The 19,611-nt window shown below is 38.8% G+C and overlaps 1 protein-coding gene across 2 annotated transcripts in view; it reads right to left on the reverse strand.

Moving 5' to 3' along the window:
* The window catches only part of cntn5 (contactin 5), a 158,024-nt gene that overhangs the window by 112,159 nt on the left and 26,254 nt on the right, over window positions 1-19,611 (reverse strand). Inside the window, exons 4-6 of one of the 2 annotated variants that reach the window (XM_088345035.1) lie at window positions 19,081-19,204; window positions 17,805-17,980; window positions 7,307-7,402 (exon numbers count right to left, since the gene is read on the reverse strand). In XM_088345035.1, the coding sequence (XP_088201161.1) occupies window positions 7,307-7,402; window positions 17,805-17,980; window positions 19,081-19,204 (396 nt within the window). Of the gene's footprint in view, window positions 1-7,306; window positions 7,403-17,804; window positions 17,981-19,080; window positions 19,205-19,611 lie in introns of those variants that run through there. The other variant, XM_088345034.1, reaches the window with a different exon arrangement.

Raw genomic sequence — 19,611 nt, forward strand, 5'->3', positions numbered from 1 at the left:
TTGTCCCCCTGGCCATTAGCCTGTCAAATGGTCAATCAAACACATAGTAAATCTAAACTGCTGCTAATCTGTACATCTGTTGGTTTTGTTTGACTTTTTGCACTACTGGCAGTTCTTTATAGCTAGCCGCTCCTTGCACATCTGTTTTTTCTGCACTATTGTACTTACAGTGTTATTGTTACAGTGTTATTGTTACTGTTTACCTGACTTGTTTACTTGACTGCCCATTTTGCACATCTGGTTAGCTGCTCCTCTTGCACTATTTGCGCTACTGTAAAATACTATACATAGCCATAATTATTTAGTATATTATTAGTACTCAATACTCCAACTCAATACAACATTTTATTTATATCTGTACATTCAAGGAAACTGTGCGGGTCAGATGTATCGACATTTCGTTCTGTATACACGTGTACTAGAATGACAATAAAGTAGTTTTGATTCTGAATCTGAATCTGAAAAGTGGTTGTAGTAGCGAGGGGATGCAAATCTCGGCAAGGATGCATTTCTCGGCATAACGCCGGCTCGGCAGCTTTTATACCCGTGGTCCACACGAGAAAATGACGCAGAAATGACGCAATGAGGAAGCGGAACAGTCGCCGGCGTCTGTTTTGCGGGCATACCACCGATGAACAGCGGGTTGGCCAATTTTGCGCCTTTTCCATCGCGGGCAACCACAGGCAAAAAAAAAGCAAAATTTGACCCGCGATACAGACGCAAACGGCTGTGTGACCGGGCCCTTACAATTAATATTCAAAAGTGATAATTTCAAAGCCTGGATTTAGTAGTGGCAGAAGCTCCATCAGCAAAAATGAATCCTAAATTCAAGCAAGAATACGGAAAAAACGGGTATTGATCGGTCTCATCGGATACCAGAAGCACGTCCGGCAGGTTCCGTGAAGCGCGATTGTAACGGACAGAAAATCAGTGAGTGGTTTCTCCCGTTGTCAACCTCCAACTGAGCTCAAAGAAAAGCCGCTACCCATCATTGAAGACAAACATAAAAGGTTCTAATGGCACATTGACCTCAAAGAGCGCGATGGACCAGTCCGGAGCCAGTGGACTGTTTGGTACCTAGCCTGACGAGCAAAAATATTTGATCGAGTGACGGCTTCAGAGAGAGGCCCTGAAGAAACAGCTGCTTTGTACTGTACTTGCAAAAAAAGAAAGAAAGAAATATACGGGTTTTTTTACTATTTGATGATAGAAAAATGATGCCTTGATTAAAAAAAAAACATATTTTCTAGCAAAATTACGAGGACAGTTATATCTCTTTATTATGTCCGAAAATGAAATTGTGATATGTAAAATATGTGCAGTAGTCACCTTTATTTTCTTGGAATAATTAAAAATTAAAAACAACATAATATATTCAAATCAAATAAAACCTTAACAAAGGCCCAAGTATCTATCTAAAAAACAAAAGTACTGTATAGAGTATATATATATATATATATATATATATATATATATATATATATATATATATATATATATATATATATATATATATATATATGCAAAGGCTGAAGAGCACTCAGCGAATGTTCCCACGGTGCGTTGCCAGCATGGGTTGTGCTCACGGAGAACCGCTGAGGCCAGATATGCTTTTATACCCCGAGCAACGTTGCCTTTCATTGCTAATGACGCTGCAAATTGCCTCTCCAGGACGCCGTGTCCCGCAGAGTGCGTGGATTGTAAAAGATCCAGGAATTGTTTGCTGGGGGAAAAAAAGGGTAAAAAGATTGAACTCGAAAACAATCTAAGTCCGAGTTGATGGACTTCGCTGCCCGCAGAAAAAAACAACAAATTAATATAATTAAGTCTGAAGCAATGGAATATATGCTTAAAAATATATATAAAAAAAGAAACAGACAAAAAAAACAACTTCATTTAAAAAAATCTTGAAATAATTTAAAGATTTGTCCAGTGTTCATTTTACCGCTAAAAAGTGATGGGTCCCGGGGACTCGCATGCTCAAAAATCCATGGGTCCCAACAGAGATTTATGGGTCCCCAAAATTTAGTGTTATCGAGTTTGGAATTTTAAATCGGCGACAAATATATAATATAAATCTATATATTCATGCAGTTTTAATCATCACAGTTAATTGGTAATACAAAGCAAGTTTTCACTTCAGATTTTTCAGTTCATATATTCTTCGTGGTTTGCTGTCCCGCCACAGTTGTAATGTCTTCTCAAGGTCCAATCCATTATCATCCTCCTCATAGCGTAACCAGGAATATAATTTAGTCCATTTTGACAGAAAAGTCCTTTTCTTGCAAGGAGTATTCTTTTGTTTATTTTCTTTCGTCAAATCGTTCGCTTCAACACACTTGTTTTCCTTGCCTTTGCGATCTTCCAAAGAATTTCTCCGCCGTTTTTTCGTGCCGGAATTATTGCCGTTGTTATCACTCTGCATTATGTTTAGACTTATTACCGACACTGAAGGAATTAACAATTTTGTGTTGATTTTCATCTAATACTAACGTTTTTTTCTGAGGCATACTTAACCTTCACCTTGACTCAACGACAACCACACCACAACAATGACGTCATCTCGAAGCAACGAGATCTCGTTTGCCGAGATCAGTGTGCAGACGAAAACTCGAACCGCGAGACCAAAACAACAATGGCGGATCTGCCTGACAAAAAGTTTGGAGTGCGGTAAATCTTTGTTAAAAAAAACTAATCGGGCAATAATGACAATTTTTTGTCAAAAAACTTGCGTCCCGGGGACGCACGTTGATTTGACACTATGCGTCCCCAGCAAAAATGATGCGTCTAGGACGCAGGGACGCGGGCAAACGAGAATACTGGTTGAACCCCCCGTTTCCCCCCACCTCCCCAAAAAATATAATTAAATCAATAAATAAATACAAATAAATAATTTCAAAGTCCAAGTCCAAGTCAAAGAACTGCTTAAAAAGGTTTACCAATCACCTCAAAAATAATTAAACGACAAAAAAGAAAAAGAGAAAGAACAGTTGAGTCAAAAAAAGCAGAAGTAAACATAAAATAACTATTAACAATAATAATACAAATACCGTATTTTACATGACCATAGGGCGCACAATGATGTCTCCAATTTTCTTCTAAATGTAGGGTGCGCCTTATCGTACAGTGCGCCGTGTGTCTCATCCAGAGCAACAAACTTTGACCAGCTCGGTGGCCTTAGGGGAGGGCACCCGCCCCCGAGACTGTGAGGTCACAGTTTTGAGCCTTGGCCGAGACAAAACTTACAACATTTTTGGGTGAAATCGGATGATTTTGTGAGACTGTTCTCATTTCCAACTAAATTAGCTCTGCTGTGACTTCTATATGTCTCCTATGTAAACACCTCCACGTCCCGTTTGCACGGAAAGGACACATGACATCACAAGCAATGTATTATTCGGAAGTACTCTGGATGCTGACTCCGTAGCGTATCTAGCAATTTAAAGGTTATTGTTCTCCTCTTGGCACTTTCATATCATGAAATGATGTCTTTTTTTCACCTGGACTGGGACTACGGTAGCACAGAAACGTCCAGCGGATGATAATGCAAACGGAATGGATTGTCGACGCCTGGGCTAACATGTCTGCCGGGACTGTTACAGTAAGTGACTCTGAACGTGACTCTGAGAGTAAAGCAATTAAACAATTTAATGGAGATTTAGAGAAGCTGTTCTGGTCAGAAGCAGAGCAGTTGACTGAAAGTAAGCAAGTGAGTTGACTGTCCCTGTGTGCCCCGTGACTGGCTGTCAACCAATTCAGGGTGTCCCCTGCCAACTGCCGGAAGATGGCTGGGATGGCCTCCAGCTCCCTCGCGACCCTACTGAGGATAAGCGGTGCAGATAATGGATGATGTCCAAGGCCATGGGCTTGTTTGCTCCCCCTCCACTCTGAAAAAAACCCCACCCAACTTCAACAAATTCAATGCATTTAAATGTACCCTCTTCAAACTAAATAAATAATCAAATTTCAGCCTTAGCATTATGTGCAAGATTTATATCAAGGGTTGGGGGGTAACGGAATACATGTAATTGCGTTACCTAATAAGGATACCAAAAAAGGTAATTTTATTACGTTACAGTTACATAAAAAATTCATAATCGAATTACAGGTACATTTCATTAAAATAATGATTACTTTGCAGGAATACAGTTGTATTAAAAAAAAGGCGTATACATAATGCACCAATGGACATACTGTGTCATAAATTAAATCACTGACATTAGGCTTACACACACACACACACACACACACGCACGCACACACACACACACACACACACACACACACACACACACACACACACACACACACACACACACACACACACACACACACACACACACACGGGAGCTATGTACGCAAGCCTATGGGTTGCCCAGATCGTACAGACAGGCACCTTATCCACTTATGCATGTTTGTCAGCGTGTGTTGCAGGTAATAGCACTTTTCTTTTTGACTGCATTTTATTTCTCCTTCAATGTAGCACTCATTTTGTGCAATTTGCATGAGCCTGGAGTCTTGTGAGGCTGCTAGCATGTTCGTATTGGGCACTAGGCAGCAACGTTGCTTGCTATTAATGTGTTCAGGGACATTTGGTAAATTGTATTGATTACCTTCTTTTTGTATTTTGCAGTACACTGGTGTTCAAAATCCACTATTTGATCACTGTATTGTATTGTTATGCTGTGAGAATAATTAATCTAGCCTAGTAAATCTATAAATATGGGGTCTTAATGCATACTAAAAAAAGAGTATATCTTGTGTTCCATGTATAAGAGAAATGTTATTTTTGCTTAAAAAACAATACTACGGGGTTAAAATTTGAGCATTTTTTTGTAGGACTACAAGGAACTACCTAACCTGGGTTTCTTTCAATTCTTTTTAAGGTTACATAGTTCGTTTATGTCAAACTATATTTTGTAATTTCATTTCTATTGTTTTTGCCTTTTTTTAGCGTATTTGGTGTTGGGGTAATTCAAAAGTAATCTAAGTAATCCAGTTATATGACTTCAATATGAGAGTAGTTGGATTACGTTATTGGTTAAAATTTTCAACAGTTAACGAGTAATTGTATCGGATTACATTTTTAAAGTACTGTAACACTTTCAACCCTGCTTAGATCAGGCAACCCATTACATGAGTGGACTTTTAAAAAATGAATTAAGACATGGTTCACCAACGTAGTGCCCGTGGGCACCATAGTGCCCCTAAAGGATAGTTAAGGTGTTGCAGACCTGTTTTTGAAAATAACTCACCAGTGCTGGGTAATTTAGATTTTCAAGTAAAATTATTTTTTTATTGGTTGACTAAGTCTATGTAACCCTATTTTTATATAATAAGACTGTGCGATACCCCTTGCCCCCAGAGCACTCCCCACAGGGATCCCGAGGAACACGGTTGAATGCCTTCTCCAAGTCCACAAAACACATGTAGACCAGATAAGCATTTTCCAATGCACTCTCGAGGACCCTGCAGAGTGTGTAGAGCTGGTCCACTGTTCCACGGCCTGGACGAAAACCACACTGCTCCTCTTGGATTCGGGGTTCCACTTCCTGACTAACCCTCATCTCCAGTTCCCCAGAAAATACCTTACCAGGGAGACTGAGAGGTGTGATTCACGTATAGTTGGAACACACTCTCTTTCTTGAGAAGTGGAACCACTACCCCGGTCTGTCAGTCCAGAGGTACTGTCCCTGATGTCCCCACGATGGTGCAGAGGCATCTAGAGCCTTAATGGACTTCACGCAGATCTCATCCACCCCTGGGGAGCTGGCACTGATTTTTTTAACCACCTCAATGACTTCAACCCCAAAGATATGAAAGCCCACCTCAGAGCCCCTAGGCTCTGCTTCTTCAGAGGAAGACGTATTGGTGTTATTGAGGAGGTCTTCAAGGTATTCTGCCCACCGCTTCACAACGTCCCGGGTCGAGGTCAGCAGCACCCCATCTCCACTAAACACAATGTTGATGGCACACTGCACCCCCCCCTAAGACGTCGGATGGTGGACCAGAATTTCCTCAAAGCCATTCGGAAGTCGTTTTCCGGGGCCTCGCCAAACTCTTCCCATGCTCGAGTTTTCGCCTCAGCGACCACAGAAGATGCATTCCGCCGATTCCTGCCAGCTGCTTACAGAATACCACTGAGGGTTGCCGCCACAGCAGGCTCTGACTACCTTTCGGCCACAGCTCTGATCAGTAATAACATAAATGTATTTTTTAGAAATTCAAATATATACATTCCAGCTCATGAGCTTTTTGAACAAAAAAATAATCTATTCAATTACTAATTAATATTTTTAAGCAATTAATTAAAATAACAGAATAATAATCTATTCATGTATTAAAAAAATCATATATTCACCTTTTTATTGATTTATTTTACAGAAAATACAACAAACTAAGGTCCAATGTATGGTTTTTTTAACGTGAATGATCAAAAATGTGCAGTTTTCTTAGCTAGCTATGTGGCTACCTTTTTAGCTTTGAAGCCAGCTATCTTCCTGTTTATTATTATTTTAGCTAGCTAACTAGCTTATGTTTTGTTTTATTACCCGTTTACCTAATCTATTCATGTATTAAATAAAATCATGCATTCATCTTTTTACTGATTTGTTTTACAGGAAATACAACAAACTAAGTTCCAACCAGCTAGGTAGCCTAGATGGTAGGGCGCCCGCTCCGAGACTGGGAGGTCGCTGGTTCAAGCATCGGCCGAGTCATACCTAAGACTTACAACATTGGTACCCATTGCCTCCCTGCTTGGCGCTCGGCATTAAGGGTTGGAATTGGGGGGTTTGGTCACCTAATGCCTCCCAACACAGCAGTTGGGTCTAAAATGGCGGCGCCGATTTAAGGCGACGAGTCACGTCGATAGCTTCGCGTGACAAAATGATTTCCGGTAGATATCATGTTGATGGTTGATACTGGCTGAATAATAATAAATACTGTATACTATATAATACTAATGTATGGTTTTTATAACGCGAATGATCAAAAATGTGCAGTTTTCTTAGCTAGCAGTGTGGCTACCTTTTTAGCTTTGAAGCTAGCTATCTTCCTGTTTTTTTTCCTATTTTAGCTAGCTATCTAGCTTATGTTTCGTTTTTTTTTTAAGCAATTTACCGTTCTAGCAAACTATCAAGTCACTGTTTTAGCTATTTAGCAACCTAGCTAAGTTGCTTCTTTAGAAATTAATATCAAACTGGGTGCCCTTTGCGTCAATTTGTAACAAAAAAGTAGGTTGACGCTTAAAAAAGGTTGGGGACCCATGAATTAAGGACCAAAAGTGATGCTAACAAGGTCTTACCTGGCGAATGTGGCGGCGGCGTGCACATGAGCACCACACCTTGACCTTCACGCACCGAAACTCCGCCCCTTGTCTTGGCGCCAAACTCTCCGATGTCTGCAAGACAACACAATCCTGTTCATGTTAATTTCCTTCTCTAGCAACGCATCATAGCCACTCCACTGCTGGCGATGGCTTGCTTCTAACTTCAATTGTTGATATCTCCATGTGAAAAAAAGCTTGCTTTGTCCTTCATTGTCACGCTTCTTTTACAGCCGAGTTCTATGATAAAGGAATCTGCCACATTTTTTCCATGGTTCCCTTCCCTAGCCACTCACATTGGCCGCCTGGCTGCAGGTTATGCCTCTCTACTAGCTTTTATTGTTATTGCTAGCAAAAAACATTGCTGATTCCTGCGATATAGGCATATTTTACCTTGTTTCCTTCTTGCGGCACTCATGTTAGCCACTTTGCTGCAGGCTGTGGCTAATAGCTAGCCGTTATTGTTAGCTGCTTTTTACCTTGTCTTTCAGTCTCACTCGCTTTTGGCATCTGGTCCCGTCATGAAGGCCTCTTCCACTTTTTCTCCACTGTTTCTTTCTCTATCCACTGTGTCGAGTTCCAGTTTGCAGCTAAGCAGCTAATATGAGTGGCAAAAGAAGGACACAATGAAAAAAACGTAACGTAAAGTAAACTTTATTTACAAAAAGGAACTAACGTTCACAATAGCTGCTAGTGGTGGGTTATAGTTTGCAGCTAAGCAGCAAATATAAGTAGCTAGAAACTGGAAAAAAAATGAAGGATCCCTGAATGATAGGACTCGGTGACCTTTGCTTGCATGGCCACATGTAGTAGGTCAGTTACACTGAGGGACAAAGCAGGAGCAACCAAAAATGACAATAGCTGCTAGTGGCAAGCCATAGCCTGCTGCAGCCAAGTGGCTAACATGAGAGCTAGAGAAGGAAGTAGTGGAAAAAATGCACCAGATTCCTAAATAATGGAAGTCAGCTATGAAAGACGAGTGAGACTGAAGGATGAAGTTCCATGATTAAGGCTCCCGACGTTTGATAACATTCAAATGTGAGGGACTGTCCTCCAAAGCGTCAAGGTGTCTCGCAATCACCTCCTGATGAAAAACTCATCGATTTCTCCACATTGGTCCAAACTTGATATCTAGCTTCTTAGTTCTCTGTCCTGGAGACGCTTCATCCCCGTAATCATGCCTCATTTGCCCTGCGCGACAACTATCGATCTGAGGCGCTAACGACCTGCTAGCTAGCTGCTGCGGTCACGCCTGATTGACGAGCGGCTGTCAACCTCGCTCGTCTTGTAAAGCCTTGCATAAATCCCTTTTATTGCTCACGGCGACTTTCATGGACTGACTAGGAGGCGACGAGACCAGAATAAGGTCGTCTTTCGATCGTAAAGGTTAGCCAGCGCTATCCGGTAAATAACAATAAGCCATGACGGCATAATCAACGTTTTACGTACCCCCGGGATATGACATTAATCCTTTGTGAGGTGGTGATCATAATATAAAATTGCTGTATAGTGGGGGCGTAGAAACCTATCGTAATTAGTTTCAATCCCCCAGTACATCAGATATAAGCATTAAAACCACATAAAAGTATACAGTAAGTAGATCCATACGTTTGAACAATTAAATAGTTTGGAGCATTTTTGTAGTTAGATATTACAGTAGACCCCAAGATACGGGATTGATAAGTGAAATTGCTGTATGGCAGGAGTTGAAACATTTGGTAATAAGTTCATGCCTCTTGTCCTCTAGATAAAAACATTAACATAATACAAAAGTATATATTACCTACAAATTATTTCTAATATACATGCAGTTTATAATAAAATAATAAATATACATTATGAGAAAAAAATACATTTCATTTCCCACTAGTGTGACTCGAGCTGGTATAGTTGAGTGAGTGGGTGGATGCAGAGGGTGAGGAGACAGCCGGCTCGAATAAAAACAGAATTGTCCTCTTGGATTGCCCCCTATTCTATATAATGCCCCTGTTCATCGATTGATCATGGCCATATCACGCAAGGGTAGGGATACATGTGCCTTCTTTGTTTACAATGTTTTATGTTTTTGCTTCTTCCTTTAACACAGGGATTGGCAACTATGGCCTGCGGGCCACATGAAGGCCATCAGGCTTTTACATCTGACTCGCCCAAGGTTAAAGAATAAAATGATAATATGTATAAAATGGTTGAAAATAAAATAGAAAAATAATCATAATACTGTGTTGATTTGGTGCCACTCTTGGCCCCACAGCCCCAACATTGAAATAGCTGGATATTTTTTTCTTAACAGTTTTTCTTTATCAAGTGTTTATACTTGACTTGACTGCACTATGTTTACTGCTCACCTTGCACAATGTTGACTGTCTTTTTTTGCACTATGATGACTATTTTTGCACCAAATGCATATGTTGACCATTTTTGCACTATGATGACTATTTTTGCACCAAATGCATATTGCACAAACCCTACGATACCAAACTGTATGTAACACCCTATATGCCGACATTTCTTGGGTAAATTTTGTGTAAATTATAACTATAACCTTATCTTCCTTGTTTTATAACCTTATCTTCTATGTTCCTTTATCTTCTTGGGTTTTTTACCTCACTGTGAATGTGTGATACTGGAGTGTCAAGCCCAATTTCGTTGTCACAATATGTTAACCCATATTGTAACAATGACAATAAAAGTATATTCTATTCTATTCTATTCTATTCTGTTCTATTCTATACTATTTATCAAGATATGTATCACAATTTTATGAAAAAAAAACAAACAAAAAAAAAAAAACATTCCGAGGTAGCTCAGTTGCATTTTGAGTTTTTCAATCCATATCATCAAATTTATTGCTTAAAATGTTACATCATTTAGTTATTTGCTTTAAGTCGGAGTGTTTCAAAAGAATTTAAAGAACTGCTTTTGATGTATGGATAATAATAAAATTGAAAATGGAAATTTGATGCCTGCCGGTTTTTATTCATGTATATCGTCACTGCTGTTTTAATGCTTCTATTTTTTGTCATTCTTTAATTTTTGATTTTTTGCAATAGTGGAATGTTTTAAAAATAAAGGCCCAAACATGTGGCATATCTATTTTAAATCAGCAAAAGTGACAGTATGAGAACAAATTGATACACCGACCTTTATCCGTTTTCTTTGTGTATTGTCAGGGTATCGGTTTGCAGATTGTTGTGGTCGAAACAAAAACAAAAAATGAAACCTATCATTGTCTTCTTGGCCCGGTGTTTTGAAATTATTTCCTACCCATTTAGAAATCCGGCCAATGCCAAGTGCAATTTGAACACACAAGCGGTGAGTATTTACAACTTTCGTTTTTATTTAGCCTGGTTGGACTCTTACACTGCTTCAAAATATTATTTTCTGACGTAGCTTTCAAGACAGGTGTGTTGTTTATTTCCGTGGTGGCTTTCTAGCATGGTGTTAATTGACTACAGTAACACAGGGTTTAGGTATGCATGCCAACCCTTGTTTTATATCATCAATCAACGTTTTAATGTTTCTGGTTTTACTCAATTATAATAAAAACAAAATTGTTGCTGTGAGGTCATCCCAAGGTAGGATGCTCGTAGAAAGGAATAAGATTTGGCAGAACACCAGCCCTTTGGCCAAATTTTATAAACCAATGCAGCCTGCGATTAAAAAAAAAAAGCCCACCCCTTCTTTAGCATCACTGCAAGCCTTGGCACCTATAGTGAATAAATACAGTACGGTTTAAGTTTGTATCGCACTAACTCGCAAAGTCTATATGAAGCAAACACAAGTCTAAATTAAGAGACAGAAAAGCATTGTGGGAGGACGTTCAGCCAATAGCATCTTAGCAACTTAGTGATGCTGTGATGCAGACCAAAAACAAACCACCATGTTTTATGACATCGACCAATAGCAGACAGTTATCTTAGAGCCGTAACTCATCATATGCACGGACATTGCACATTTTAGGGCTTGTGAAGAAAAAAAGATTTATGTCGTATAGTGGGGAATATGCTGAAAAAAAAAAACTTCTTATCCCATACCCTAAAGCTAGGGTGCTCATTAAGGAGATCGAAATATAAAGGTGGTTCGCAGAGATAGCGGTGGAAGATCACAGGAACATGTATACAGTTCATTGTATTTGTTGGGATACGCTGCCATCCAGTGTTACAATGCAGTATACAAGCACAAACATCAATCTTGCTCATAAGCAGTAATAAATTGGAAAACTACAAATTTTGTTGAAGTGTAAATGATAACAATATAAATGTTTTGTAAAATTGTGTTAAATCTTTTTTACTTATGAATTAATAAGTATGTAATGATTAAGCGTTCAAATGTAATGCCATTTTTACATTCATACATCGTAAAATGTATGACTATGGGGTTAATCAAAATGCCCTACAAATCCGTAAAGGCAAAAAACACAGTAATGAATTTACAATTTAAGTATCTTTCGGAATTTCAATTATCAACCACAAATGTACGTACTGTATTTGCCTAGATTAAGTACAGGGTATTTAATCGATCTGCACTGCAGCAATACGGTGTTACTTACTTCTCGCAAGAGTATCTTTGGACAAAAACACTGGCAAACAAAAAAAAAACGGACTTGAATTAGGTCATGGAGTTGACAGTTGTCACAATTGGACTAGTGTAATACATTTTTTGTTTTGATTAAATATGTGATTTATTTAGGCGTGCATTGAGAAAATTGTGATAATTTAATTGCACTAATTGGGACGCTTTTTTCAAATGCTAGACTGATCTTGAATCTCCATTTTTTTTGGATCATTTTGTCTTTGTCATTTTGTAGATAGCTCACACGTAAAGTAATAACTCTGTAAGGCGGGGTCGCTGTATCCAGGGATCTACTGTACAAGCACGGTAATTACAGGGCGACTTGAATGCTGCGGTTGTGAGGCCAGACGGGTTGCACGGCCCTATAAATAGCCCACATACTGCGGAGACCGGTCCGGTTCTGATTTAATGAATACTGAACTGACCAAAATGGCAGCGAGTCTCCCACTGGTGGAGCACGATAACAAGCCAAAGCAGAGCAAAAGCATTGTAGGCCGGAAAATCCAATCAGCCGAGCGGGATTTGCACCAAGAAAAAACATGCCGTTGATGCATTTTTGGTATTCAGCTCTCAAGGCAAGAAAGGTTTGCGTTTGTTTGCATAAAGGGGAATTTATAAGAGCGTTAATGACCGGTGAGATATTTACATGAAAAGCATGGAGTCACACTTAGGAGCTTTGTTCGCTGAAAAAAAAAACTGCATCAATTACGATAAATAGGCACACTGCGGATTTCAAAGAAAAAACGGAAAAGAACTATGTCCCATCGCCCCCAAAAATAGGAACTGGCAGGCAATGGTGCTCATTTTAAGTCATTGTTTATTTTCTTAAAGCACCGTACATTTTGTGCTATAAATTGCCATTTGTTTCATATTTTGGTCAGGGGTGCGATTTATACTCCAGTGAGAAAAAAAACATTTTTTCATTAGATAAATAAAACACTTTAAATACTTTTAAATCTTTTTCTTATTTTACCTTATCCCCTTTTCTAAAACTAAAATAACAAAAGTTTACAGCCAAAATATGAAAAACAATTCTGTAAAAATCATCTATCAATGGGGCAATGTATTTTATTCGTTTAGCAGTATATTATATGATGGACAAATCAATCCTAAATAAAATTAAAATAAATACATGTGTTTTAATTGCTTTATTCTGAGACCCTTCAAAATGAAATACAGTCAGAAAAAAACAACCATTGAAAAAAGAAAAAAGGCTTATTTTACTTTGTGTAAAACGAGTAAGCCAGAAACAATGGTCGTATCTTGGTGTTGCTGGGCATTTTACCTGAGCAAGGTTGTTGGGGCCGTGGTTTGTTGAAAAAGAACTAGGGAGCCACTACAGTGGGAGTGCCAAAGAGCAGAATGCCAGCTTGGAGCTCCAGAACCACTTGTACACCAAAACAATTGATTAGCTGGTTCGTTGGTATTTATCGGGGGCACCTTGACATGAAAAGTAGCTAAAGACACTCCCAGAGGCCTAAAGTACTATTGTTTAGATTTTGACAAAATTGTTAAGCTGTTTCGGAGCCTATAAGCCACATACGAACTCACACACACATACACACACACGCAGATCAGGATTTATATAATACTCTAGAAGTGTAGATAATGCAACGATTCATTTGAAATATGTCGACAGGAATATTTAAAAAACAGCGTGATATAACCTGCAGCAAACGGCATCAGGTGCTTGATGCTAATAAGCTTGAACGTGTTTAATCAAAAGACATTAACGTGAGCACAGTTTCTGACTGATGGAGGGTTTTCGAGTAGATTGCGAATCCCACTACGCCACTCTTATCAATTTTTGTTTTTTTTTCTTTATGTATAACTCATTAACAAGCCTGTAGTGAAATACAGCATGTATAAAAGGCATACAACCATAACAGTATACACGTACAGAAATCAAATTAGCAGGTTTTCTTCATGGTTTGAAACCAAAAGATAATTAACACAAGTATTTAGGGTGTATTTAGCAATTAACTAGTCAATTAGACGAGGTAGCTACAGTAGACTTTAAACAACACTGTGTCATAGAAGACCACTAGATGTTGTTGTATTGTGTAAGACAACTGGAAACGACTGTAAAAAGCACAAGGAAGAATACAAACTATAGCGACTTAAAGTAAACAAACCACACCATTTTCCTTCTAATTTTTTGGTTTTTCTGCAACAACACACAATGTCCCTTTAAACAACAGAGCTCCACTTTCAAGCTTAAATCAAGTGCAACATCACGTAATTTATATACAGTATACAGTGGAACCTCGGTTTTCGAACGCCTCTCAGTTCGAACAAATCGGAGTCCGACCAAAAATTTCGAGAAATTCTTGTTTTGCTGTTCGGTCAAAAAATCGGAGTTCGAACGCCGGTAATGCGTGAGTGCGTACGCTAGGGTGCGATGCTGAGCGGCGTATGGGTGTAGATCGCTCTTTTCGTGACCAACTCATATCGCGTGCGGACGTGCTTTGTTTTGCTTTCGCTTTTAATATAGGTGTACGAAGTGTTTTAGCCCCTAATTATGACTCAGAAGAAAGTCAGGGCAAGCAGCAAAGTTGCTACAGGTGAAAAAAGAAAAGTAGTGCGTACTACTATTGCATTGAAGAAAGAAATAATAGCAAAATATGAAAGAGGTGGAGTGTCTGATCTTGCTAGGGCTTACCCTACTGTCCACCTGCGCCTTCTGCTGACCACCACAGTTAAGAAAACCTATGCATAATTCTTATCTTTATCCTTTTTTTTTAATTTTTACACGTTCATGTTAGCGTAATCTTTCGTACGGAAGATTACGATAACGCGAACGTACGATTAGCCTGGGTTAGCTTTATGTTTACGTTAAACATTCAAGGTAAACATTCAGGGTGTTGGAACGGAGCCAACATTCAGGGTGTTGGGACGCAGCCCCCTTCCCTTTCCGTTTGTTGTGGAGCCTCGGGTGCTAAATGACTTGTAAACGACCTGATTTTTTTATTTTTACACGTTCATGTTAGCGTAATCTTTCGTACTGAAGATTACGATAACGCGAATGTACGATTACCCTGGGTTAGCTTCATGTTAACGTTAAACATTTAAGGAAAACATTCAGGGTGTTGGAACGGATTTACATTATTTTTAATAGGAAAAATGATTGCGTGATCGAACAAATCGAATTTCGAACAGTGTTCTGGAACGGATTATGGTCGAGAACCGAGGTTCCACTGTATTATAATATAACATCTAAGAATACCGTATATTCCGGACTCTGATTATAAGGCGCGCACCCTAAAAATAGTCAGCAAAATATTTGTCATATATAATTCACACTGGACTATAAGTCACTACAATAAAAACAACTGTTATTACAAGGGTCAGAAAAAAATATATATAGAACATAAACATCATGAAATCCGGTTTCCCTACTCAAATCAATTGGTTCATTAATCAATGGTTACCCCTTTGTAGTAGCATTCGATTGTAATCACGCATTAGATGTTTTTACCATATTTTCTGGCCTATACAATAAAGCACAACCCCCAAAATAGTCTTTTGCAAAATATTTTTCATGTATAAGACGCACTGGACTATAACTCGCACAAAGTTAGGACTACTGTACCTGCTCGGGTCAGAAAATGTACGTATTTCATAGAACATAAACAATCTGAAATCTGATTTCACAACTAAAATAAATCAATTCATCAAAAAATGGTTAGTGTATGTAGTAGCAGGTCTTCATTACACATTTCCAAATGTACTTACTGTATTTTCTGGTGTCTAAGGCACACATCCAAAACAGTCTTTTGCTAAATTATTTTCATTTCTAATAAACACAGGACTAAAAGGCACACAAAATTAAAACTACAGTTATCATTAGAGTGAGAAAAAAAACTAACGTAGAACATAAGCATAATGAAATCTGGTTTCACCACTAATAATTAATTTATTTATTATTTTATTTATGCATTTATGTATTTATTGTTATAGTAATTATGACAATTATTTCCAATTTTATTTACTGTGTTTTCTAGTCTATATGGTACACCGGACTACAAGGTGCATGCTTGTGCATGCGCCTTATATTCTGGAAAATAGGGTATATTCAAGGTGCCCCAAAAATACATGTACAGTGGCTTACGAAACTATTTGGCCCCCTCTGTGACCTTTTGCCACATTTCAGATTTCAAACATCAAGATATAAAACTGTAATTTCTTGTGAAGCATCAATGATAAGTGGGACACAATCAAGAAGTGGAACACACATTATTGGATATTTCAAACTTTTTTAACAAGTAAAAAACGAAAAAGTGGCTGTGCAAAATTATTCAGCCCCTTAAATTTCAGTGCAGCAAAAACTGTCCAGAAGTTCAGTGAGTATCTCTGAATCATTCAATGTTGATCTCAATGACTAACGATGATAAATGGAATCCACCTGTGTAATCAAGTCTCTGTATAAATGCATCTGCACTGTGATAGTCACAGAGGTCTGTTTAAAGCCCAGAGAGCACCATGAAGAACGTGGAACACACCAGGTAGGTCTGAGATACTGTTGTGGAGAAGTTTAAACTTGGATTTGGATACAAAAAGATTTCCCAAGCTTTAAATATCCCAAGGAGCACTGTGCAACAATAATATCGAAATGGAAGGAGTTTCAGACCACTGCAAATCTACCAAGATCGGGCCGTTCCCCTAAACTTTCAGCTCATACAAGGAGAAAATTTATCAGAGATGGAGCCAAGAGGTGATCACTCTGGATGAACTGCAGAGGTGGAAGAATCTGTCCATAGGACAACAATCAGTCATATACTGCACAAATCTGGCGTTTATGTAAGAGTGGCAAGAAGGAAACCATTTCCTAAAGATATCCATAAAAGGTGTTGTTTAAAGTTTGCCACAAGCCACCTGGGAGACACACCAAACATGTAGAAGAAGGTACTCTGGTCAGATGAGACCAAAATCGAACTTTTTGGCAACAGTGCAAGACGTTATGTTGGGCGTAAAAGCAGCACAGCTCATCACCCTCAACACACCATCCCCACAGTCAAAACATGGTGGTGGCAGCATCATGGTTTGGGCCTGCTTTTCTTCAGTAGGGACAGGGAAGATGGTTAAAATTGATGGAAAGATGGTTGGAGCGAAATACAGGACCATTCTGGAAGAAAACCTGATGACAGTATGCAAAAGACCTGAGACTGGGATGGAGATTTGTCTTGCAACAAGATAATGATCCAAAGCAATAAAGCAAAAGCTACAGCTGAATGGTTCACCAAAAACCGTATCAAGGTGTTACAATGGCAAAGTCAAATCCCAGACCTCAATCCTATTGAGAATCTTTGAAAAAAACTGAAAATTGCTGTTCACAAACGCTTTCTATAGAACCTCACTGAGGTCGAGTTGTTCTGCAAGGAGGTGGGCAAAAATATCAGTTTCTCTATGTGCAAAACTGATAGAGACATACCCCAAGCGACTTGCAGCTGTAATTGCAGCTAAAGCTGGCGCTACAAAGTATTAACTCAATGGGGCTGAATAATTTTGCCCACCCACTTTTTCGTTTTTTATTTGTTAAAAAACTTTAAAATATCCAAACCACTGCAACCACTTTTTTATTTTGGAGTCAGGATGGCAGATACTTGGCTGATATTTGTCTAAATAAATTATTTCTGGAAATTTGAAAATAAATCTGAAGTGCACAGTTCTTTGCACAGATGCCCTAACATGTCTTTAAACTTCCACCTGATTTTCACATGTCCAGAATGTTTTTTTTTCTTTTCAAAATAGTATGCCCATTATCCGTCATTCTTACTCAAAGACAAAATCTGACTTAAAAAAAAGTGTAGTCAAAGATGAATGCATTTTTGGGACACACTGTATTTTGGCCCTGGCATGACTCATGAAAGACTTCATAGTTGATAAAAAAACGGGTCCAACTCACATGCAAACTGCAGATGAGCATCCCGGCTCAAAATCGTCCCGAAGGTGTTCTGTGCACGGCATTGGTACGTCCCCAAGTCTGTGTCCTGGCTGGCGTTGGCGATGATCAAGTTCCCCTCGGAATGGCTGTGGCGATGGCTTGACCTGCCATCCACTAGTGTCCCATTGATGTACCAGCTGGCATAGAAAGGGAACAGGTTTATAATTATGTTTTTATGACATAATCCCATACATGTCAACCAGAGCCAACTGTTTTCTTTATCAACGATTGTGTAACCGCCGTTAAAAAGTAGGTTATAAATAAATAAATAGATAAAGGGAGGGTTCAACATTTAAATGAAATATTAAAATTTGATGGGAAAAACATTTTTAATAGATTATTCTCATTAGCAAACAATGATTTGTTACCCCTTGTTTCAACAAAGATTTGAAAGAAAAGTCATCAAACCACGCTTCTAAAACCTAGCATTAGTAGCAAGCGTCAGAGAAACAATCATTACTTGCTTGCTCAATCAGCAGTACTCATGATGCTAGCGACCAAAGAGAAGCTAGCCATCAAGACTTGCAGTCATAGTGAAATGATATTGGCCGAACTACCTCCCACAAAGCCTTCTCTCTATTTGTTCAGTTAAGAATATTTTGTTCTTTGTCACAACTTTATGAATCAGCTATACAATCCTGTATTTTTTACCAAGTATCTTACGGTTTGTAGTGATGCTAAAGTGAGAAGCAGACACATGATACTCACAGAAGAGGAGCTTCCGATAATCAAGAAATACTAAGGAAGCCCAGACATATTTCTGCCGTTAAGGAATATTGCCTTAACCAAATGATAATAGGAACAATTATTAGGAACAAGGCAGTGTTTATGCAACAAGATTTTCTAAAAGCATGACAATCCTTGCAAGTTGAAGCTTAACCACCTTTTAATTTTAGTCTGCCGTCTCTTCCCCCTCTGCATCCACACACTAACTCAAATGTACCAGCTTCAGTCACGTCACACAAAAATGTAAATCAAATTATCCTATTTCTCTGGAATGTGTAAATATTCATAATTTCATTTAATCATTTGCCTATACATTGCGTAAAAGCAGTGCTTACTATTTACCGTTTTCATATTTTGATCTTTTTATCTGGGGTACCGGTGGCTCAGAGGGCGTCAGCTATTCACCATTGATTTGTATAGCCCACAATACAGCAATTTTACTTTGTGATCCCCTGCTCAGAACCGATTGATGTTCTAAGAGGGTTTACTGCATGTATTTATTTTTGATTACCTGTAAGTAGGTGAAGGATTCCCTCTCGCCTCACAGTGCATCACTACTTTGTTGTCGGCACCGTCCAACGGGAAAATCACGTCGTCAGGCTCCTGGAGGAAAACTGGCCCGAACTCTTCGCTCTCTAAAGAGCAGAAGAGAGGGATGGAAATAAACCAGAGTACAAGCGCCATTATCACTACAGGAAGTCGGCTCGCTTCTAGCATTTGTTTACTTGAGATTGTTCCCGTGCCTCCAAACAACAAGTATCGCAATGGAAAAATTATTTTCATAACCCATGGGAGCAATTTGTTGCGATGCAATGGTAAATAAATGCTTTAAGAAAAAAAACATGTTTTTTTTGTTGGTGGGCAACATTTTCCAGGTGCATTTTTCTCAAAAGATAAATTGTTGTCCTCAAGAATGGGTTTTTGCTAGCAACAAAGGGCGATGCTAATTGTTTGCATGTATGCACTCAAGGGACTAGTAATGTGAATCTCTCCAACGCTAACTTGGGCTTATTTATATATAATGAGTGCATTGTCCTTTTCA

This window comes from Urocampus carinirostris, chromosome 10 (genome assembly GCF_059441175.1).
Source record: "Urocampus carinirostris isolate Australia breed hairy pipefish chromosome 10, RoL_Ucar_1.0, whole genome shotgun sequence".
In the NCBI taxonomy this organism is placed as follows: Eukaryota; Metazoa; Chordata; class Actinopteri; order Syngnathiformes; family Syngnathidae; genus Urocampus; species Urocampus carinirostris.